Raw genomic sequence first — 25225 nt, 5'->3', positions numbered from 1 at the left:
AAATAAATTTAATTTTATTTGTTTAACACATATAATTGTTTTAAGAAAGTTTAAATATTAAAAAAATATTTGTTAAAAAAAAATATTTTTTTCAAAAACCGGGGGACGTGGGGGGGGGGGGGTAGAGTGCACCCATGATCAGGCTCCCTCACTTTTTCAAGGCACAAGCCGCCACTGCAACAAATAAAACCGTCCAAATCACTTCCTACTATTGAGGCAGAACCGAATCTTGAAGTTTCATTAGGAGTACATTGGCGTTAGAGTGTCTGCTGCTGACTTATGTAAAAACAATGAAAAGTTAAAAGGTCATTTGCAACTGTGCAATGCACAGTATTTAAGGGTCTAGAAACAAGCAATGAAGCAATTGGCAGCTTTCAGAGAATCAAAACATAAAACTTCCTGTCGAATAAAAGCTTAATTGTTTACAATTTTTTGAGCTATAAGAAAATATTCAGAAATTTGTTTTCACCATCATCTTTTCACCAAAATGTGTGTTGCGTTGTAAGTAAGCATTTTGTGTCTGAAGATAACGGAAGGGAAATTCTCAAAACGTTGCAAATACAGCACCTACATGTGTGCCCCCTCCAGTTTATCAGTGGCAATAGAAAGCAGTTTAGTATTTGTTTTTTCATAAGGATGAGTGTTCAAAAAGATTTTTCTACCTCAGTTGAAAAATATTTTATGTCCACTACTTTTTTGCAAATAAAAATACATGTTGTAGCATTAAAATACATGTTGTAGCTTAAATTCTACACTAACAGTCAAGGGCGCCCATATAGGGGGGCAAGGGGGGGCGCTCGAGCCCTTATCCCCTTGGAAATTAGAACTTCCTTGCTTTTAGTACTTTTTTCTTTGCAAAAATATAAAAATATTTCTTCCCCAGCCATTAATGAATAAATAATTAAAAATGTGAAATTTTAATGACTCTAATCTATCTTGACATCTGCCTCCATGGGGAAAATGTCCTGCTAAACCATGGTTAAAATTTCTGAGCCCCTCCCCTTACAATTTTGCATATGGGCGCCCATGCTAACAGTGTGTGCATATATACTAAAGCTTATTTATGTATATTTTAAATAATAATACAATAATAAAAATACATGTTGTAGCATTAAAGTAACTCTTAAATTCTACACTAACAGTCAAGGGCGCCCATATAGGGGCGCTCGAGCCCCTATCCCCTTGGAAATTAAAACTTCCTTGCTTTTAGTACTTTTTTCTTTGCAAAAATATAAAAATATTTCTTCCCCAGCCATTAATGAATAAATAATTAAAAATGTGAAATTTTAATGACTCTAATCTGTCTTGACATCTGCCTCCATGGGGAAAATGTCCTACTAAACCATGGTTAAAATTTCTGAGCCCCTTCCCTTACATTTTTGCATATGGGTGCCCATGCTAACAGTGTATGCATATATACTAAAGCTTATTTATGTATATTCTACATAATAATACAATAATAAAAATACATGTTGTAGCATTAAAGTAACTCTTAAATTATACACTAACAGTCAAGGGCGCCCATATAGGCGGGCTAGGGGGGGCGCTCGAGCCCCTATCCCCTTGGAAATTAGAACTTCCTTGCTTTTAGTACTTTTTTCTTTGCAAAAATATAAAAATATTTCTTCCCCAGCCATTAATGAATAAATAATTAAAAATGTGAAATTTTAATGACTCTAATCTGTCTTGACATCTGCCTCCATGGGGAAAATATCCTGCTAAACAATGGTTAAAATTTCTGAGTCTATCCCCTTACAATTTTGCATATGGGCGCCCATGCTAACAGTGTGTGCATATATACTAAAGCTTATTTAGATTGAAATTTATTAGAATATCATAACTTTTTTTTTTTATTTCTTTCAAGAACATTATGGGTTTTAAAAGGCTAACCATCTCAGAAACTTTGACACACAAAATTAGGCAACATCTACAATTCTATTGAAACAAAGGCAAACTTTCACCAATATCTTTTCATTCAGCCATCCACTAAGAATACATATTAATTCAAAAAATAGCAAAGCTTTGATCTATCGTTAGAAGCACGTTTAAAGAAGAGAACTGCATTTGTTCTGGAATTATTTATCATTAACTTTTGATAAAAGTAGAGGCAGCCGGGGCTCGTTGGGCCACAGGGCAAAAAAAAAAAAAAAATGTTGGACAAGTCTCGATAATTTCAATACTATTATCATTTTTTTCATTTATGACCAACAAATAGCACCTATAGTCCGACAAATATTTAAATGAAATCATATTGTCCAATAATAATGAACAAATTTTATTTCCAACATGAATTATAATACTATTTTTTTCAGAGATGAATAATTTTCATAGATCTGCAACTTTTTTTTTTAATGGTTTTTATGAAGAAGGGAGCAAAAAGTTGAACTCCTCTCCAAAGTGTGTTCTTCTACATCATTCTTAATTATTCAATTATTTTTATAATTAATGAACATTCATTATAAGAATAAATAATTAAATATGCTAATACTTGGAAATATACATTAAAATCACTTCCAACTACCCAAAGTACAAAAATACTTACAAGATGTGAAAGGATTGAAATCTCAAAAACGGGAAGCCTCAACTTCCTGCAACATATGCAATGTTGCAATCTTTATAAAAAAAAAAAAAAATCAACAAAAAGAAGACTTCAGAATGCTTACAATAAAAGATAAAATAAAATAATGCTAAGTAAACATGCCTCAAATTAGCTTCCAGCTGTCCAAAACATTCAAATATTTATATGATGTGAAAAGATTGAAACTTTAAACACATGAAGCAACTTCCTGCAATGTAAGAACTACCAAATTTTAAGTAGTTGACAGCCTTACATAACGCTTTGCCTTAGGTATAATTTTAATAAATAAAATTCATAAATTAAGTAGCTACTTATAAAAAAAAATAAAATCCCCTAAGTAAAAGTGGCTACTGACCACAGGCTACTATATAAATATCATAATTTTCATGTTTACAAGCAGTTAATAAAATAAGTTTTCATTAAAACTACAGAAATTGTCTTAACAGAATTTGAATAAATATTTTCTAAAAAAGAATTACAAAGATAGAGAAAAATAAATCATAAAATGCATTTTCTCTTGACTCCTGCAGTTCGAAGTAGTTCAACAAATTGTTTAAATATCAATTATCATTAACCATTTTGGGTACAATCAAAATACATGATAATTACTACACAAAAAAAAAATTATGTTAAAATATTATTTGGAAAATATTTTCAACGTGTTTAAAAGTATAACATATAAATACCTTTTTGCTTGTGAAAATTAAATGAATGAATTACAACATTTTAATGCACAAAAATTGCAAATTACTGCAAATATAAGTTTTGGGGTTACAAGGAACCCTTTTTTCAATTCGCTTTTGGTTGAAAAGTCATCCAAGTCAGTTGTGATGAAGTCGATCAGGATCTGGAAAAATATAAATACATGGCCAAAAGTAAAAACAAATGTTAGCTTATGCAATTTATTGCAACTAAATATTCTTCTTACAAATGATGACAGCAAACTGTAACATGAAAACAAAGCCGACAAATGAGCAAAAATTTATTAAAACAAAACCATACAAAAACCATTATTTTGTATATTGTAGTTTATACAAAGTTAATTTTTCAAATATTTAATATTGATTTTCAAAAGAATTGCTTAATTAAATCAAGTTGCACGAGTAATTTCTTTCAGAAATTTGGAGTTAGACAGTTTTTTATTACAAGTAATTGAACTCTCATCAAAATCAATGCCTAAAAATAAACTTTATAAATAAATGATTGATTAAAAAAACTCTAATGAACAGAATAAAAAATAAACTCCTCTGACAAGATAATACTCATAGTAAATGAAACAATCTAGCAATTGCCAGTTCATGATGTAAACTATAAATTTTATAATATAACAATTATGGTTTTCAGGGTTCAGTTAGGGTTTATTTTCAAGCATTGGACCATATATTTTACTCTTTATGATTGAACCATAAAAATATGCCTGACAATGCTTACTATGTTTTTTTAACGCTTTGCTAATTATATTCCATTTATTTCCAAAAGTTTTATATAAGTCTATTAATTTTAAAATATCCTCAGAGCTCCATGCGATATTAAAAGTATAGGGGTGGAATATAGTCCTAGCTCTATTATAAACAGATGCCAAATTTCTATCATTCAAATTTTTACCTAATCTTAGATAAAAATGTTTAGCTCTTAGAAACTTTGACAAGGAACAGTCTTTTTTACGATCACTATAAATCCCAAAAATTGTAACTGGATCACAGATTCCATACTCTTCAGAAAATTCCTTATAATTTCTTCTCAGTATCTCATCCTCCTTTGGCGTCGTCCATCGTCCTTTTTTACAACTAAAACCTAATTTTTTCCATCTCCTTATATCTTCCTCGGAAGGAGTAAGTACACTTTCATTCTCGTGTATCACAGGAACTTCAAAATTTACTGGTTCAGGCACAAAATCAAAACTTTTTTTCATTACTTTACTTGGTTTAGGTAGGACAAAATTTGAGTTGAACTTTTTGTTCGCAGAATTGTTTTCAACAAAACTTTCTTCCAATTCTCTACTAGAATCACACTGAGGTTTATTGTTTCCAACAGAATTGTCAACCAAGTTGAACTTTTTGTTGGCAAAATTTTCTTCAACAAAAATTTCTTCCAATTCTCTACTAGAACCAGACTGAAGTTTATCATTTCCAACAGAATTGTCAACCAAAGCACTAAACAAATCATCTTTTTCAGCATTACTTAATACAGCATTGCAAAACTTTGAAGACTTTCCTGAATTTTCTATTTCATTACTTTGTGGGATAAAGGGTGTGTCCTTTTGAGAAGCTGTTGAGATTTCATCAGATGTATACTCCTTACTTCCAGTTAAAAAATTATTTGATTTATAAACTCCTTGAAATACAACATCTTCATCAGAAGTGCTCTCTAACTCAATTGATGCAACTTTAGGACAATGTGAAACTTTAGAAAAAATTACTGAATGATTGCTTATCAAACTACATTTAGTTTTTTTTCTACTTTTACTGGAATCAAGGCTTTTATTTTCAACAGTTATTGAGTTAGATATCATTTTACTAATATCTTTTTTTACATTCTTATTAACCATCCTAGCTTTTCCAAACCTTTTTTTATGGCACTTTTTTCTTGATGTAAATAAAGGATCATCAATATTTCCAATAATTTCTCCAGATTCACTAGTACCCTTCTGAATAAACTGAGTTTTTATCACATTTTCCAATGACTTACTTTTTAAAATGAAAGACCTAATGCTTTTTGAAGAAGATAGTTCAGAACTACATTTTTCAAGTTGTTTCTTCGGAGCACATGATTTATGACGACTCCTTTCTATACTGTTCACACTGTTGTCTTCTTTCGACATGAATCGCTTTTTTACAGAAAGCTTTTTACTAACTGCATGTTTTTTAACAGTTCTAACGGAATCACATTTAGAAAAATTAGAAGAATCACTCAAAGAAACTTCAAAATTGGAGTTGCAACCAATTGTATCATTCACGATACATTCAGAGTTAGATCTGTTGAACATAATATCAGAAGTATCTGAAGAGATATTTACTAAGGCAGATTTTGCATCTCTTTCGGAAATTTTACAAGATTTACTTACAGTTTTCTGAACTTTAAATTTCTTCTGGGTACTTTCATTCTTTACTTCCTCAGAAGTATCAGAATCACATGCACTGTCACTAGAGATAGTGATAATATCATTTTGTTCTACAAATGAGACTGCAGGCAAAAACACAGAATCAGCCTTGATCATATGTGGCTTCAAAAAATTAGCTTTACTTGTACATTTACCATTGTCTTTTTTAATGCATTTTTTGCTCTTTTTCTTTGTCTTGTTTCTTTTTCCAGGTAATTTATTTTCAACACAAGGTTTAACAAATTTTTTCTCATTCTTAATTTTATTCGGACCTGTTCTAAGGTTAGACTCACATTTATTAATTGGGCTTTTTTGAATGAATCCACTTTCATCTTCAGAGCTGTCACTAGAAAATGACATATTGTTTTCCATTTTTAAAGTTGATTCAGAAAAAACATTCTTCTTCCCAGAAAAATAGAAGTTTCCTTGTTTCTTTTTTTGTTGTTTTGAATTTTTAAATCGAGCTGTTCCATCTGAAACTGATGATACACATTTTTCAGGTAAAAAATTTACATAGTTACTGGAGCATTTTGAATTAAAATGAGAGGAAACGTTTTCCCCCCTTATGTTTTAGTTTACGAAAGCTGTCAGATATCATACATGAATTTTTGGTAGCCTCAGTACATATTTGAATGTCTTCGTCAAAATTGAATTCTGCACCTGATTTTAGTTTACAATTTGCATTCGTAACCTTTTCCTCACTCAAGAATTCCAAAATTTTACGGCATTCTTCAGTTTCATTAAAAAAATTGTTTTTAAGGTTATTTCCACTTTTTTGAATGTTTACTTGACTTTTATGATTTAAACTTCGCTTTTTATCATACAATAAGCGAAGTTTTTCCATCATAACAGGATCTGCCATTTTAGCTATCAGTAAGTCCAGGGTTCCAATTCCTTTCATGTTATTTTATTTCAGTTTATTATTCAGTAACCAATTTTATGTTTGTAATAAGTGTCAAAAACATTAGTCTAAGTTTACATAAAAAATAAGGTATACTTACGATGATTATTTAAAAATAATAATAATTGGCTTTAAAACTGTTGGGTTATGAGTAAATCATTAGCTAAGAAAATTCAGAATTAGCAATTTTCAACGCAATTATTTTTTTTTTCTTTCGTTTGTTTGCTTGTTGAAAGAAAAGAGCATACCACAAAAAATATTTCGAGGAAGTTCGAGTGATCAATCTTTCTTTAACTTTTAAAAAATTCCAAACAACATTTACTAACTTTTACAAGTGGGTAAGGAAGATTTTTATTTTTGTTTACAATGCTTTTCAGGTTTCAATAATTGCAGGACCTATCCATGAAAAAATTTTGTGGCCCTATAGTTTTTGGCGAAAATTCTGGATGAATTTGGCAAGTTTTAATTTTCACTTTCAATAAATTTTGCAGCATAGTCAAGCATTTAGTAGCGATAAGTCAGCCAATAAAGCAAACCCGCCTGGATTTCATGATCTATCACATGACTTTTTTGACCAATCACCAGTGTGGTATCTACGAATTAATCCTCGATCTACCACAACGTCTCTGCCGCAGCCCGCAACGTCCTAATTCTTTATTTTTGAAGACGATCTGTTTCTGTGTGCTTGTGCCTCGTGTCTCTGTTACGGCTTGAATATATATGTTACGTTTGATGTTTGAATTTCAAATTTATTTCGGATATATTTAACCAAAAGTAAGTACTGAATTAATTTGTTTCCTCAAACATTTCTGACAATTTGCTGAAAGATGTGCAAGACGTAGGAATAAAAGCAAAGATTGCTTGAACGTGGTTCTTTATTTATTTTTTTTTCTTTGTGTTTGATTATAGTTTTAATATATTTGTCTTAAAATTATGCTTATGTTACAGTGTATTGTTACTCTCGCTGCTGGTTCGAACCAGGCAAATTATTATATAGGTTCATGTCTGCAGAAAAATACATTGTTTTAGTCTTTGCTTTGAGCTTACTTTGTGTTGCGTAAATTTTACTTTTTGGTCAATGAATCATATGAAAAATTAATCTTGATTTATCAGCATGAAAAATGTCATTTGGTTTATAATATGTTGCGTTATATATTCAGTTCGTCTCGTAGCTACCGCATTGTTGATTTTTCAAGATAAACTGACGAAATTTTCTGATGCAGTTTCTATGAATGAATAAGTCGTAAATAATTTTCTCATATCATCAAATTGTGCATTCACCACCTTGAAACATGTTTTTTTTTTTTTTTTTTTTGTTCATCGATACTTGGGTATTTATGCTTGCGAACAATTGGAGTAAGCACTAATGAGGGCAAAATCAAAGAAACGGACGTACCATTTGCAAGAAAAATACAATGATTCATGATATTTTATAGCTCATTTATTGATTTGCTGGTTAAAATTTTGGCATGTTTAGATCAAGCCTAACATTTCCTTTCCCCCTGTACATTAGGGTGGATCGAAAAAAATGAAATTTTGAATCTTAATTTGGAATACCTGCCAAAAGCTGTGCATGTGTAAGAACAACACACATGTAAAATATTATCAAGTTTGAACAACTCTTTGAGGGTCCTACCAAGGCTTAAATTTCTCCAGAAATAGAAAAAAAGGTCAATTTTTCAAAAATTTTTATAAAAATACTAGTGTTTAAAATTTTTGTTATAATACGGTTAAAATGCTTCCTTTGAACACTCTTTTCATGTATCTTCACAATTATTTACAGTCTTCGCACCATTAAGTTCGCACATAAGCCGTTAAGTTTGGCAAAATTAACCAAAAACTGACTTTTTTTAGCTTTTTTGCACATAGCAATATTTTTTCTTTTAAAGTCCAGTTTTCTTTTTTACAACGCCTGTACAGAATGCAGTTTTAAACGGAAGTGAAGTTAAACTCTATTACATTAACAGCTCAGCATCCACTAAAAACAGGTGGCTGCATTTCGAGTTCCATTCTACCTTTTCCATCTGCCGAGCCACATGTATTAAGTATAAATTTATTACTCATTTTACATTAGAAGTAAACAATCAAATTGATTTAGTTGTATTAACAAAAAAAAAAATAGAGAGAAGTGCATTGGTTACACAGAACGTATATTTACTCACACATAGTCGCTCTGACATATAAGCAACAATATTTCACAAAATGAGGGACTTGAAAAGTATCAGTTAGTTAAAGCCACAGAAAATAGTCAGTTCGTCACATCCATTCATGAAACCTCTTTGAAATCATTTTTTAATTCAAACGATGACATGATACTTTGAGATTTGATTTTTGCTCTTATGAAGCCATCTCTAGCCGATTGACTAATCACAAACAAAGAAGCTTCTGTTATAGCTTGACCACGAAAAGAAGGCGGATGACCTTGAAGCGAAACTTTATTTGTATCATTAGTAATAGGTATAATCTGCCAGAAAGCACCGAATAGTAAGGGGCATGGTCTCCCTAATCCTATCTGTTTTAAAATAATAAGAAACAACCTATTGCAAATGATACAAATGATGATTTTTCTTCAAGCCCATCGGCCTTCTTTTCGTGGTCAAGCTATACCATATTAGCACAGCTTTCCACCACCTGAGTGTGACAGGAGAACTAAACGAACGCAAAATTGGCGTTGGTGTTTTCAGTCTATTGTTGAATACTTTCATTTGGTATGCCAGCTAAAAAAGGAGAGGGGTGGCAGTTATTGCACATTTTTGCCCTATGATAACATCAGAGTAGTCTGATACATTAAAGTTAATCCCTGAATTATAGAATTCTCTTATTTCTTCATGAACGGAAGCCACTTGTCTGGCCTTCAAAATCTTCGCAAAGCCAATTCTCTGATGTACTTCGTTCATCAGTGATCACTGTTAAGAGAATATTTTCCGGGTGGCAAAAATAGGCATTTCGGTTGAATGACAGGATCAATATTTTTTTTCAGATTTGCACTTACGTAACGAGATGCTGTAATAGCACTCATGAGGAACAGCAAAGTTGTGTTTCAATTCCAGAAGAAGAAAAATTTGCAACGACTATACTCCCGCCACGGCACAGCCACGAATACCAGAAAAAAGAAGGGTGCAATTGCGACCATAGAGGATAAAATTGGGACATCCTGTACCATGGTTAATCTGCGAACTGCATACTTCGCGTACCTGGGTGCCTTTGCGTCACCTGTTCAGGTTACTTGATGGTGAAACTGCTGGTTCATGTGAATTTTCGCAGGACCAAAGGTAAATTGCTAGACAGGTGCAACAATTTACAACTGGTCCAGTTTGAAGCAATTACGCTCCTTGTCGTAGGTGCTGGGCTGTTAATATAGTAAAGTATAATTTCATTTCCATTTAAAACTGCATTCTGCACAGCCATTGCAAAAAAAAGGACTTTAAAAGAAAAAATATTGTAATTTGAAAAAAGGCTTGAAAAAAGTCCGTTTTTAGAAATTTTCCGAAGTTTTACGAACTTGTGTGCGAACCTAATACTGCAAAGAATGTAAATAATTTTGAAGATACATGAAAAGCGTGTTAAAAGGAAATATTTTAATGGTATTAGAACAAAAATTTTAAATCTTATTATTTTCATAAAAATGTTGGTAAATTGACCTTTTTTCCTATTTTTGGAAAAATTCAAGCCTTGGTAGGACCCTCAAGGAGTTGTTCAAACTTGATAATATTTTACATGTGTATTGTACTTACACATGCACAGCTTTTGGTGGGTATTCCAAATTAAGATTCGGAATTTCATTTTTTTCGATCCACCCTACTGTACATGTTTTCATTCTCATACATAAAATAAATCTAAAAAACTACATTTTTGCGAATGGTAACGGACATACTATTTTTTCACAAGACTTTCCATAGAAGGCTAGTATTGATCAAAATTCTGTGATTTGCTACATCTCACATATGAAAAAAAAAATTTTTTTTACTGATTTAAAATGTTTAAGGCTTCAAAAACAATCACAACATTTAAAGACATTTTTTTTTATTATAATGGAAAAAAATTATTTTGTGTTGGTAACGGACATACCTTTCCCAAAAGATATAGCTTTAGAGGTCTAATGTACAGGAATTGCAAGTGAAGGTGAATGAATTTTTTTTCTCATAGTCCTTTCTTTTTTTTTTTTTTTTTTCATTCTTCCAAAATAAATTTTGAGTCATCTTTGAAAAGACTGAGTTAAAGGAAGTTAACTTCAAGATATTGAGAATAATTTACATGGAATTAAAGTCAAAGAGATCAGGACTTGATAAAAACTTCGAGTTATCGGACTTTGAGCTATTGCGAATTTACTGCATTTCTGTATATGACTAGTCATTGGTTTTTAGTTGTAATCAGGACATAACCAGAAAATTTTGGGGAGGGTTTAAAAAGTTTCATGCAGAGCTTTGCACTATTTTTGCTTATGTTCAAGTCGTCTGATTATCTATTATGAAAGCGTTTTATGCAATTAGCGTACACATGAAAGACCTTTGAGTTTTGAAAAAATATTTTTTGGAAATTTTAAAATATAAACAGATATTTGAATGTCAAACCAAACTTTTCATGGGGGGGGGGGGTGTTGAACCCTAAGAACCCCTTCCCCCTTGTATACGACCCTGGTTATAATAGTAGTTGAGTTCGTTACATTTCACTTCAATTTGAATTTTTATGAACATATGTCCAAAGCATAGATCAGATAGTTTCAATTTAATTTTCACAAAATTTCAAATTTAGGTATTCTTGTGAAAAAATTAATGTTTTGTCTCGAAAAATAGCATGCTGTGAGTCATGGAAAGTTACGACCAGAAGTCAGGGAAAGTCATGGATTTAAAAACTTGAAATGTAGCAGATGATGCCCTGTTTATAACTATCCACTCATATTTTCTTTTTGCTTTTTAGGGTTACTGCTTGTTTTTCAAACTTGATCATGGCTCCAAACTCTTCAAAACCTCTCTCTCCGGACTGGAAAATAGTCCAGTCGAGAAGATATCCCGATAAAGTTTACTATTTCAATGTGGTGACTGGTGAATCAAGCTGGGAAGTGCCAAATTGTAGCACAGAAACCACTAATAATAAGGTAAGTATGGTAGTATAGTTCAGAAGCTTTCATATAAAACATTTTCATCCCCAAGTAGCCAGCAGTGCGGTTTAATTATTGAAAGTTTGTTTTAAAAATCATCCGAGTGTGGTGTGAATTCGCTTTAAACCACCTTAAAAATTAAAAAAAAAAAAAAAAAAAAAGTGGGCCTTTTAAATTGAAGCATGTTTAATAAATCTAAATTTTTTCTGACCCTAGATCTGAAAGTATCCACCTGCCACCTGGGGAGTATGGGAAAAAAGTGTAAATTTTAAAGAAAATGAACAGTTGGGCGCTTTTTTCAACCTTCTCATTTCGTGCCACAGGAATTTTCTTTCAACTCATATTTTTTATTGAGTCAAATCTGCATCAAGATAAATGACTTGCTTCAAGCAATGTTTTCCATGGATAATATGTTTTGTCTTAATATACAGCATGCCAACCTGATCAGGCTTGTTGAAAAAAGGATTGGGGGGGGGGGGGTCGGGGGGCAAAAAAGACTATTTTATTTATTTATTTATTTATTTTTTTGGCTTAAACTGGGTTTATATGATTTCAATCCCATTAAAATAACTTTCCAAAAAACCTCTAAGTGGTCCATTAACATGTAAAATAATCGAGTAACTATCTCAAGTCATTGGTAAACATTAATGTTCCTTTAAAATTGGGGGCTTAAAGTCACACAAATGTAACTGCATTTTTTTTGTTACTTTTAGGTACATGCATATCAGATTTCAAACTATTTAAGAGTCACAAAAGCGTATGTCCACCTGGCTCAAGTTCTGATTTGTGCATGTGTATCTACGTATAATGTTTAGCTTGTTTAGAAAAGCATTTTCGTAACGCTAATAAGTTTTTTGACATTGAAAATTTATGTCAAATAATGTGTCAAATAAGTTAATACTAAGTCAAAGACAGAATTTTATGATTCTTATGGTATTTTAAATGTTTTTGAGATTTTTTTAGTAATCAAAAACTGTGTTCATCAATGTTTATTTGATGTAAAATGTTAAAAGTGATACAGATTTTAATTATGTGTTTTGAACAGTTTTTTTTTGTTTGCATTTGAGACATTGTACTTATGACCTGATACGCAGTACAAACAGTGCTGTAGAAAAAAAAAATTTTTTTTATTTATATGGTGTTGAATTTAAAATTTCAGGAATGTGTGAAAGATTTGAATACTCGCTCTGACGGACAGTTACAAAGCAAATATAGGAGTCTGGAGAGAAACGAAATGCCTCATTCCAAAGTTTCTTATAATAAGCCTGCACAATTATGTCAAAAGCATCAACAAGAAAAGCAACTGCAGAACACAGCAGAAAAGAAAATTACCCAGAAAAAAAGCAGTAATGTTATCGTAAAGCCACCGACTGCAGTTGTTGCTCCTGTAGTTGTAAAAAAGGCTGATGAGTATAATTCTGAACCAGTAGATGCTGCCGTTTTAAAGCGTAAACTGCAAGTTCTCTACCAGGAGCAGGAAAGTAAAGAAGCAAAGAAAAAACCTCGACGGAAGAAAAAGAAGAAAAAGGCTCAAAATGTTGATGGGAAAAGTGATGTACTGACAAATTCTGTGCAGGTTGTAAAACACAACCTTTGTGAAAAGCATTTAAAGGAGTCTTTGAATATTGCAGAAGGTATGTGATTTTTGAAATACTTTTCATTTTGCTTTTTACTTTTAACTCTTGTAAACTTGAAGGCAGAAGTTCTAAGGCACTTGCGAAACCTTTGAAGTTGTTGGTTAGTTCGAGCTAGGGGAACTTCCCAATGCCTCCTCAGGAGTTTGTGAACCTATGAATACTTTGTGATGAAAGAATATTTAAATTATCGAGAGTAGACTGTAATTAGTTTAATTTGCTTTTGCTACATTAAATGTTTAAAAAAGTAATTCAAGGAATGCAGTTTTTAAGACATTAATACAAAGCTTTAAAAGCATAAATAGCAATGAACTGGCTCACATCTTTTTCAGTGTTACATCGAAAGCTATTTTCCCTTGCACTTTTTTAACTTTTTTTCACAATGGTAAATGTTTTAATAATTTATCTTGTATATTTTTTCTTTTACAAAGAATAATTTAGTTTTTACTTAATTATTGATAATTAAGCTACATGTTTCAAAAGGAAAATTATTCACCTGGGTTTTCACGATTTAGATACAGCACAATAACACTTGCGCAGATTTTCTGATAAGCCAACTACAGGATTCGTACGGGTCATGGAAATCCTGGAAAGTCATGGGAGAAAATAATAAATCAATTTCAGACCTGGAAAAGTCATGGAAAATTAATACTTGTGTTAAAAGTCATGGAAATTCATTTAAAGTCATCGAAAAATATTCACGGCAAAGGGAAAGTAACATTAGCTGAGAAAGAGCATTAGAAACATTGAATGATTTAACTTAAATAGTTTAAAACTTAAAAATTGAATGATCCCCAAAAAAAAATCTGAATTTTGAAATCCCATTGCATTCACTTCTGTAGCAGCCGCACTTCTTTATTGCAATGTGGTTTTATTTTCTTGGACATCACTAGTTTCGAATTTATCATTATTTTAAATGCTTCTTATATTTTATATTCTGGAGTAGCAAACTTGCACATTCCTAATTTTTGCCACCCCCCACTCAAAAAATGCAATTCAATTGCATCTGAGTTTGTTTCAATACCCTTAAAAACTTGAATGTCAAAATTAATCAGAGTTTATCTTAGTTTGTTGTAAAGGTTTTAAGGAAATAAGATCTTTAATGAGGCGATAGAATATAGAAATACTCAAAAATAGTAGTGCCCAACATAGGGCCACAAAACTGATCCATGTGGTCCACTGTTACGTTCAATGTCAGGAATTTAACTCTATATCCTAGAATTTCTAAACCTATTAATTTATATATGTTTGAAAAGTGTAAATTAATAAACAAGTTCATTTGAATCGGAAGATTTATTTACTACTAAATGGGTTTTTTTTTTAAAATACATACCTAACTGTTTTAAAAACATGAATTAACTTAAGAATGTCTTTACTTTAAAGTAGAGACGTACCGAGTAGCACTTTGGCCGAGTACCGAGTTACCGAATAGTGAGTTACTGAGTACCAATTATGTTTTAAGAAGAACCACCGACAAATACGTGGTGCATTTTGAACTTATTGGAACCTTCATGTCCATATAATAGTTTTTAAAATAATATTCCAGCTGAAATTAAATTATGCATTATTTAAAAGATTTTGTTTGTGTCAAAAATTTTAGAAAAATGTTATTTTTAAAATTAAAAATAAACAAAAGGTATGATTAATCAAGTTAGAATTAAAACAAATTATGCCAATCTATTATAGTTCTAGTCCACCAAACTTAAATCATTTTTAAAAGCAAATACAGGAACACTGCAGACACGTGCTTCTGCGTTACAAGTAACGTCTTGTTCAGGGCATAAAACGTGAGATAATGAATGTAAAGACATTCGACAAAAAAATCTGACTTTTGTCAGATGTCTTTAAATCCATGAGCTCACATTTTATGCATTGAAAAAGACGTTCCTTGTAACGCCAAAACAAGTGTCTGCAGTGTTCCTGCACATTTGTGCTTTTAACGTTATTTTGTTTGGTTTTATTTTTTAAGCAAAGTTATTTTTATATTCCTTATAAATAATTTTTGTTGGTACCAAAAATCCATTTAATGATATGCAAATTCCATATTTTCTACACTTACCTTTTTTGCCCAATTTTTCATAAATAAATTTTATTAACTTTGGGGACGTTAAAATAAAGATTTATTCCATTGAAGCAATATAAACTTCATTATTCTCAAAATTTAACCTTGGCTTGTAAATTTGAACTGTTAATGATTGCAGTATATTATATACCTGCATTTATTATTAATTGTAATATCTGTCTTGAACAATATTCAATTTTTTGCAACTACTCGGTATTGGCCGAGTATCTGATCAAAATTAGGGCGAGTACCGAGTACTCGGCGAGTAGGCCGAGTACCGAATAGTTACCGAGTACTCGATACGTCTCTACTTTAAAGAACTTAAATACTGACAGGTTACATGGATGATTAGATGCATTGTTGACACTAAAAGGCAACTTTTAATGCAAATTTATTGAGACTTAGGAATGACTCGGTCAACCTTTGTCTTATTCTTTATCATTCTGCCCTTTTATGAAAAAAAAGACATTTAGGCATCATTACATTGCATTCACTGTATTTTTACTTTGCTTCAATTTACATAAAGAAGAAAAATAAGAATAGTTTAGTTTTTGCAGTGTGCACTGATGTTTTTTCAATTGCAAACAAGTGCTTTGATCAAGTTGCAGCATTCGCGTTGAAGTTTTGTTTATTCACATTTTCGAAAATAGGCAAGTTTTTGTTTAACAAGGTCATGAAACTTTTTATGAAGTCGTGAAAAAGTCTTAGAAAAGTCATGGAATTTTTTCATCCGAATAGAGTATGAACCCTGCAACTATAAAAAACTCCAATGGTTTTTGCAGCTTTTACTTTAAGGGGCCAGAGAAACAGTTTTATTATTTTCAGTGACATACAATGTACGATGTTGACTGTTAAATTACTGTTCTCATGCTTTCAGTTGTATCTAGTTTCTATGCTAAATTTTTCCTAATATTACATTTCAGCTCAAAAAAAAGACTTGTATCATAAATCCGCTCATTCCTCCGGACTTTCAGTTTCCAGCCACAATGTGCAGACGTGTTTGAGGCATCAGAATGAGAGCAGTCAAGGGGAAGTTGATGAACGAGTTTTTGAAGATGTTGAAATGCTGGATGTAAGTAGTGCTGTTGTTAAGTATGTCTATAGTTACTTTTCCTTTTGCTCTTATAAAACAATATGTTAAAAAAGCCTTGTGAAAATTTTCTTGCTATTAGATCTTATTTACCTGTAATATAAGTTTTAGTATTGTTTAGATGCTGTGTGAATTTTATTTAATTGAATTGCCATCTCTTTTTTGAGGAGTTTCTTGCACAATTTTGTAATGTCTAATGAATATTGGGATGTTCTTTAAAGAAGATAACATTAATCAATGAATTTTTTTTTCTAATTGATGCCAATTGTTTCAAAAATTTACATAAAAATTAAAACCACATTTATTAAAGTGGATATTTTTTTGTAATTCAAAAGAAAAAAGGAATTAATGACACACTTTGTAAATAATTGAACGTTAAAAGTGTGCTATCCTCTCTGCAATATATTTTTTTGTTATTTAAAAGATGACAAAAAGAAAATTGGTTTTGCAAAGATATTATTCATATCGGTATGCCACTATTTTAATTTGGTGTGATCCAAAATAATAAAATACCAGAATAAAGCAATGTATGTGTTAAAGGAAAATTCAGTCAAGATGCTGATGTTTACAGTTGAAGAATTTCTTTTATGAAACTCAACGTCTTTCATCTGCAGCTTTGGATTCTTGATCTTTTATTTTAATAATGTATTCATTACAACTTCCACTATTTTTATTTCTTGCTGAAAGCATGCAGTGTTCGGTCACTAAACGTGTAGTGAGTCAATTGAAAAACAAAATGTTTTGATCAAAAGTATTGATCAGGCAGTGTTTCATACAGCAAATGTTTCTTTTAATGTTGTTGAACTTGTGTATCAAACCACCATTACCCACATTTGGGTGCTGTATTTCAAAAAATAGTATGAAATATGTGTGATTAAAGTTTGACACCAGCACTGGATGAATGTTTCAACTTTAATGGGCCCTACTCAACTGTCACAGATCATATACTAAGGAAGAGTTACTAAAAATATGTGAGTCACAGAAAACAATGCATGTTGATTGTTTGGTACTTCGTTTCAAATCCAAAATGAGTAGGTAATGCAGTTAAAGCAGCTAAAAAGACCAAGCATGAAGTGCTGATTTGGATTGCTGGAGGACCTATACAGCTTGAAATGGGATCCAGTATACTAGGAAATAAATTTAATAAGTACTACACCAATCATGGTTTAAAGACTTGCCATACAGATCAGCCACTAGTTGGACTAAACTCTGCTGATTAATATTATTCATTTAATATAAAAAAATCCATTTAAAATTGAACTTGCTGTAAACTGAAAAAACATTTTGTTATTCATAAAAAGTGTATTATATTCTATTGAATTGCTCTTATGTCTAAAGTGTTACTTTATGAGAAATTTGAAGTCAAAACATTTTACTACATTAAAATACACATTGTCTTGTTCAAGAAGAAATGAGTTTTAAGAACTAGTAACTTGTATATATAGATAAATGATGTTAAAGAATTTGCAATGAATGGGTACAGTATTTTCTTCAATATGAAGGACAAAATCTGTTTCATCATCGTGCATTAATACTAGTATAGTATATTGACTCTAAAACAGGGAACATTCTTCTCTAAAAGGGTCCTTATTACGTTACAGAAACGCACTTAAAAACACCCAAAAACCTTCTCCAAAGTCATCCAAATTATAAAAACAGACCATTTACAAACTAATAGCATGAAAACAATCTCCTTAAAACCGAGAAGGGAAATTACCTAACCCTTCATTGATTACTATCTGGTAAAGAATATTGTTCTAATTTGAAGCTTCAAATAAATATAAAAAGATGTTTGTATGTAGTTATGAAGACCTTTCGATAAAGGTTAAAAGTTAATCATCATATCAACTAGCGATTATGTATCTCGATAGCATTAAAAGTAGATTATCTTTTTGCTACAAGGTTTTATGACAGAAAAATTTAAATGCACCTATCTTAGATGATGTCACAACAAAACTATAATGCATTCTTTATTGAATTGCTGCACTCTGGAAGGACATTATCAAAGAATCGATGGCAATGATGAGAGAAGTGATTTAACTATTAAACCTGCATGTAAAAGTGATGATGATGATAATGTTGTGTCTATGACAATGTGCATTTATATGACTCCGTAGCTGTTATAGACTGCCTTTGCAACTTCGACAGCCTAATCTGTATAGAGTAGGTCCACTGGACCTTCTAAGCTGATGTTAAAAACGTTTGGCCTGGATTGCTGGACAGCTGAAGATGTGTTGACGAGACAGTGGGATGTCATCTGGGCAATGACGACAAAAGTTGGTGTAACTACGCTGTCCGTCCACAGAAATCCTCATCCCTTTTAAGTGATTTGTCCTAAGTCTGGTTATAGTAGTCAATATGGCTCTGTCACAGTTCAAATCCGGAATTGAGTTTCTTTTTGCTTATTGACCGATTAGTTGTAAGAGTAGTAAACATGGTTAAAGGGGAAAAAAATCAAATTCACCAAGCCAACGTTTAAGATGACAAAACAAGTCCTAAGCCAACATTTAAGATGATAAAACAAGTCCCGATTTGCAAAAGAATAGCATATGTGATGAAAATACAACACTGCAAGATGTTCGAAAAGAGATTGAATTCTCAAAATGAGGACCAAGTGCCAAATGATTCATAAAATCTGGTTAAAAAGAAATAAGTTAATGTTATTAAAATCCCGCCAGCACCTGAATTTAGTAACAAAATTTTCAATTATAAATTTACAGACATTATTAAACATTAATTCCCTTAATTAGATTTAATTAGTAAATTAGATTTTGTTTAATTTGATTGTAAGTAAAGAAGTAACATCATTAATTTCCAACTGAAATACAGTAAACTCCTGATTATCCTCAGAATAGGGTGGCATGGTAACCGCAGATAAGCAAAAACCGGGGATAATCCGAATAATAAGTAAAAAACGACACTTAGTGTGTGCAATAGATAAAAAATATTAATAACACTGACATATACGTTTAAATTATAGCTAAAAACATTTCTACATTGCGTCTACTAACATTGTATTTTAAAAATATATGTAAAATCTAACAGCAATCAAAGGTTTAAAAAAAATAGAAAAAAAATGTGGAAAGACTCGGATAATCCGACCACCGATAATCGAGAGTTTACTGTATACATATATAAAAGTTATATCTAAATATTGCTTGGAAAAAAAATAATAAAAGCTTGATGAAACTATTTCTACCTATCCCTTAGCAACAGTACCATTTTGCTTTAAATTAATTTATTTAAAATACATTTGCTAGAACTATTTGTTTTAACTTAACATACAATAAAAATTAATTTAAAAATTAAGAATTCTCCATTCATCATTAAATTTCTTAAGGTATTATTTGGAAACTTCTTTAAAAGCATCCTGTCCGTAGATGCACATAATACGGGGGAATCACCAAAACTTTTATTTTTCACAGGTTTCAGAGTCATTGACCAAGATTGATGACTTGCCTTCATCTGCAAATGGAGCATCTGAAAGATTAGCTGTAAGAAATATTAATTATTCTAACTTATTCACTTTTATTCTAACGTACAATTTTTATTTAGTTGCATAAAATAAAATGCAATTTAATACTTGTACGGGGGGGGGGGGGGGGGGGGAAGGAATACACACTCATGCAAGGTTTCTGTTAAATGAGTTTATCGTAAGAACTAGACCTCAATAAAAATAATTGAAGTTATTTGGGTATTTTGGTGTAAGCAAACCACGCAAACACAGAATCACCAGTAAAACCGGAATATTTATATTTCGGTTGAACTGGTTAAGTTGTGACATTTATTAAACTAAGAAAGGGGGGGGGGGGGAATCTAAGTTACATTTTTTAGAGTGTGATTTTCAAATGTATTAAGGTGTCAATCTTTTTTATTGAACTAATTCTGTGTCGATTCAAAATTCTGTATTGTTTGTAGTGGAGTTTTTGAATAGAGTGTCAACACTGCCAAAAAAACTGGCAATTTTTCTCAGTGTTTTGAAACAATTTAAAGTATCAGTAGCTTTTAAAACTGAAAATAAATAGTTTATTTTATTTATTTTTGCCAACATGTAATATATTTTCCTCTTTTAACCACTGAAAATTGTATGAAAAGTAGTAAAAAGTGTGACCTGTATATTTCTCAGTTTTTGATCACTAAAAGTGCAATATTTTTCTATTTAAAATGTTAAAAGTCAAACTTTTAACTCGTATACACTTCTTCATTACGATATTTTGTCGCAAAATGTGTTTTTCATTTTCTTACCGTGTGACTAATTTTGTACTTGAAATATCCCTAATGTTCATTGTCTAGGGTTGGCAAGCATTATACAACTTTTTTGCCTTTTTACTCGATTGAAAGTTAAATGTATTATTATTAGAGTTATTCATTCCAAAAACATTTGCTTCATTTTACAAAATTATCTGTTCAAATATTCAATTGAAGTGTTTTCATTGCTTTAATGCTCTTAGCCACCATAAATATATTAACAGTATGAATGATCTAATTATCAAGCAAAATGTGTTTAAATTCTACTATAATTTTATTTTTAATCACCTAATAAAATAATTTGACTGAGATGGAAAATATTGACCCAACTTTATTATGAAAGATTAACCAAAGCTTATAATTGAAATATTTTATATTTTGTTTGAAAAATACAATGTTAAATGTTCAAGTTAGTAGAATAGAAAATAAAATTCAAATAAGATTACAGGAGACAGTTTCGGTTACCTTCTTTTTTAATTTGAAACTATATTTCCCTGTAAACTTGATTACCATATTAATTAAATCCTAGCACTTATTGCCTCAAAAAAAAAAAAAAAATTAATTAATTAATTAATAAATAAAGAAAGAAAGAAAAAAAGGAAGTGGCTCATAAGTTCAATTTTGTTCATCTTGTCATTCCATTCTTAAATTATTTATTTATGTTATGTTAAGCAAAATAATTAGTTGTTGAGTTTTAATTTCTCAAAAAATTGATTTAGTTATGGAGATAACCAATGAAATTCTGGACTTGAGTACTAAGAAGTTATATAATTCTAATTGTGATTATTGTCTACAATTCCTGTTGTATGTTCTCTGTAAGGCTTTTCAATACCATGTTCATTTTATTCTTGAGAAATTTCAAGATGGTGTGAAAACAATTCTCTGGGATCCCTCGTCATTGGCTTACAGGCTTCTGTGGTTAAACCTTGTAGTTTTACCTTTTGTTTGTATTTCCCAAATCCAATTCAGGCAACTTAAAATCCCTGGTATTAATTCCAGAAGCTGTGTTGAGTGAAATATTTTCATTTTCATTTGACATAGCTTCTGTATTTTTTAAGCTTTATGCATTTTTAAGAAAACCCCAGCTCTTTACTTGCATTCATTTTAGGAATTCAGGAAATAAAAAATAGTGAACTCAGGAAATGAAAAATACAGTTTCATAAAAGCATTTTCAAATAAGCAGTTAGCATTAGTCATGCTAAAATTTTCTTCAAAAAGGCCTCTGCTTCTAATGAATTATTACTCAGATCATGGTGTCTTTTTTTTTTAAAGGCTTGTGATTAAAATCTGCACTCTGACTCTGCTATATTTAGTTTACTCTTCTTGAGCTGTCTAAACACTTTGAAAAGAATAATTGCTAATGAAAATGTTTGTTTCATGATCAGTAAGAGGAAAAAATGTTTTGAAAATCCTACAGGATCATGCTTTCAATCCTACTAAATATTATCCCAGGAGTTTAGGATCAGTGTTAAAAAACAAATTTTCTACCATTCTAAAGTGATCTGTAAAATATGATTTCAAACTGTCAAATATATATATATTTAACCATGCATTGATTTTTGTGTATTTTTTTATTCCAGAGCTACTATATAGTCGTTGATACTAACGTTCTTATTACTGAACTGAAATTTATTGACGAAATAAAAGATACCCCTATAGAAGGTAAGCTATAATTAATTTTCTTCCATGCAAGCTCAGTGTTTAATTATTTTGAATTACTGTTGATTATTTATAATGAACTTAAGTAAAATGCTATAATATAATCTTCCTATATAATCTTATAGGAATGTTGCAGGTTCATTTCAGCTGCGAACATATTAATTATGGCGTATAAAATAAAAATATTTTTATTCACTATTTACAACTTAAAATATAAAGGCTGTGCATGTTGCTACCGACAAGTATGCAAATGAGAGACCAAACGAGTAAATAAGAGACTCACTTTTTTCAACAAATCCATTACCGATTGCCACACACTCAGTGGCTTACCTTTTTGTTAAAAGTCAAAATATATGCAAATTCAACTTGATTGCTTGAAAACATAAGTCCTCTGCTTTTTTTGTTTTTTAACAGTACTTACAAAAAGTTTTCTGTGTTTAAAACCTTATCAGACAAGTCGTCTTTTCAAAAAAGTGCTATTTATAATATTTCACTTCTTTCTGCAAATAATTTGTCAAAAAAGCGAAAATTAAGATAAACTCAGTCAAGATGCAGAAATTAATTTTTAGTTTCACATATTTTTATCATTAAAAGAACTTACTGGTGGAAAAAACTCAAATTTCAAATAATTCACTAGGATGGTGACACTACAGTCACCATTAAAAGTGAAAATGACAGTTTGTTGTAATCATTTTAATTTTTTAATCTAAGCTCCAAGTCACAAATAAATTTGCAATTCTCTTCACTTGTCAAGTACACATGCTCAAACATCAGGTTCCTCTATGATGTGTTGTGCCTAACTATTTTTTCTATGAAAATGATGATTTTTTGTTCTATTTGAGTAAGAATATATACATATTTTCTGTTACTGGTTGTTTTGTTTTTCTTTAATTGGTTGCTTGCCTTAAAAGTTTTCTTTTAACTTTGTTACTTGTATTTGTTCATAAACAAAGCGTCAAAAAGTTGAAATTGTTTAACTAAATCTATGAAATATTACATTTCTACATCATCTACATCTTTCTGCAGTGTTACTTTGTTGTATGTATTTTAATTCTTACGCTTGGATTTTGTTATTGATTTTAGGATGTGGTCCACCTCATATTTTTATACCATGGATTGTTATTCAAGAGTTGGATGGATTAAAAAAATCAACTAAGGTAAGTTTTTAAATATATATATATATATATATATATATATATATATATATATATATATATATATATATATATATATAATATGTATTTAATTGAGAAAGAAAAAATTGATAAACATTTAAAAATTCAACTCTGACATATCCCTTATGTAACACCAAATACTGTGGAATGACCCAACAGTCTTCAGTGAAAACCATTGAAATTCATAAACATCCTAGAGACTTTAATAACTTTTAAATTTACGAATTAGGTATCCCAGTTCTTCATACTACAACTAGTAGTTGTCTACCCAAAACAGAATTTGTAAAAAACTCATCAGTAAATCGTAAATGTACCCCTGTTTGTAAGTCAAGGAAATATTATTTTACAAGCAATTTCGGCTTATTATGAAGTTTAATTCTGTTTACTTGTACTTTATCTTATTTAAATGCATACTTGTGCTATCTGTCCCGTTCTGAATGTATTAGTAATTGTAACTGTTTGAAGTAAAATGTTTTTATTATTATTTATGTTTTTTAAAGAACACCACTACATGGAGAGCAGCTGGCGAAGCGGTGCGTTACCTAAATTCCGTTTTGAAGGCGAAACATCCAAGATTTCATGGGCAGTCCCCTCAAGAGGTAGTATATCCTTCCTTTGTGATAAAAAATATTTCATGCATTGGTTTGTTAATGTTGAAATTAAATAAAAGAAAAGGTGCTCAACCAAACCAAACACTGTGACCGGAGGTCTATTGCATTCGTCCCCAAAAAGGAATCTTAAGAGACCAGTAGCTGAAGCAAAATTCAGTAAATACCTAATAGGAATTCTGTGAATCTTCCATAGCTCAAACAAATGGCATCCAAAGCAGGGTTGGGTTTTGGACTGTCCAAAACTGGTTTAGGACAGGACAGGTGGTTTTTACCGTCCAAAACTGTCTTAAACTATCCAAAACTATGCAAAAGCAGTGTAATCTAATCAATTATTATTTACTGAACTATATGTAATGCATAAATATAGTTATAATGAGGTTTAATTAATGCGTATTTGATATTTTTCTCCAAAATGTTAATTTACAAAATATTTTACTTAAAAAAATTGCCAGTAACTATTACATAAAAACTTCCTTATGTAACAGTTGGTAGAGTTATGAAAGAAAAAACACCACTACCAAGACAACTAATTTCAGTTCTATTTATAACTCAGAGGAATATTATTAAATGTGCAATATTTAGGTGCAAAAAAAAAAAAGCTTAATAACACTTTCTTTTGCACACATGCATAAATGTCAAAAAATTTGGTTTATAGAAGAAAAAAAAAACTCCTGCACACAAATTGAAATTTTTAAGGAAGAATTTAATTTCTACGTGACTAGATTAAAATCAGCCGCATAAATAAGTTATATATATATTTATACTTAAATGTTCACATTGAATAAATATATTAAATAATTTTAAAAAAATAATAATTTTGACGCATTTTGTTCTGTTTCTGATATTTTCTTACAGAATATAGTTTCTCAAAAAGTAGTTTTGGACACAAGGGTTTTGAACAGAACTTGTTTACCCTTTCATTTGCACGTATGCATAAACATAAAGAAATTTGGTTACTAATGTTGAAAAAAAAAACCTAAATTAACTCATGCATACCAATTGAAATTTTAATCAAGAATTCAACTTCTATGTAACTAGATTAAAATCAGTTGCATAAATAAGTTAAATG

The 25225-nt window shown here is 30.6% G+C and overlaps 2 protein-coding genes across 2 annotated transcripts in view; one reads left to right on the top strand and one right to left on the bottom strand.

Annotated features, from left to right (window-relative positions):
• Positions 1-3486: 3486 nt before the first annotated feature.
• LOC129226134 (uncharacterized) lies at positions 3487-5222 on the bottom strand. Its single transcript, XM_054860732.1, has one exon. It carries the CDS (start codon positions 5124-5126, stop codon positions 3930-3932), a length of 1197 nt encoding a protein of 398 aa, XP_054716707.1. The 5' UTR covers positions 5127-5222; the 3' UTR covers positions 3487-3929.
• Positions 5223-7224: 2002 nt separating this feature from the next.
• LOC129226132 (transcriptional protein SWT1-like) overlaps positions 7225-25225 on the top strand; it is a 35873-nt gene continuing 17872 nt past the window's right edge. The window contains exons 1-8 of the mRNA XM_054860730.1: positions 7225-7353; positions 11497-11674; positions 12837-13311; positions 16297-16445; positions 19889-19957; positions 22292-22373; positions 23454-23527; positions 24046-24144. Coding sequence (XP_054716705.1) covers positions 11525-11674; positions 12837-13311; positions 16297-16445; positions 19889-19957; positions 22292-22373; positions 23454-23527; positions 24046-24144 — 1098 coding nt within the window. The 5' untranslated portion in view covers positions 7225-7353; positions 11497-11524. The remainder of the gene's footprint in view (positions 7354-11496; positions 11675-12836; positions 13312-16296; positions 16446-19888; positions 19958-22291; positions 22374-23453; positions 23528-24045; positions 24145-25225) is intronic.

This window comes from Uloborus diversus, chromosome 7 (genome assembly GCF_026930045.1).
Source record: "Uloborus diversus isolate 005 chromosome 7, Udiv.v.3.1, whole genome shotgun sequence".
In the NCBI taxonomy this organism is placed as follows: Eukaryota; Metazoa; Arthropoda; class Arachnida; order Araneae; family Uloboridae; genus Uloborus; species Uloborus diversus.
Note: the sequence above shows the minus strand (reverse complement) of the source record. Positions and strands in the feature narration are given on the sequence as shown.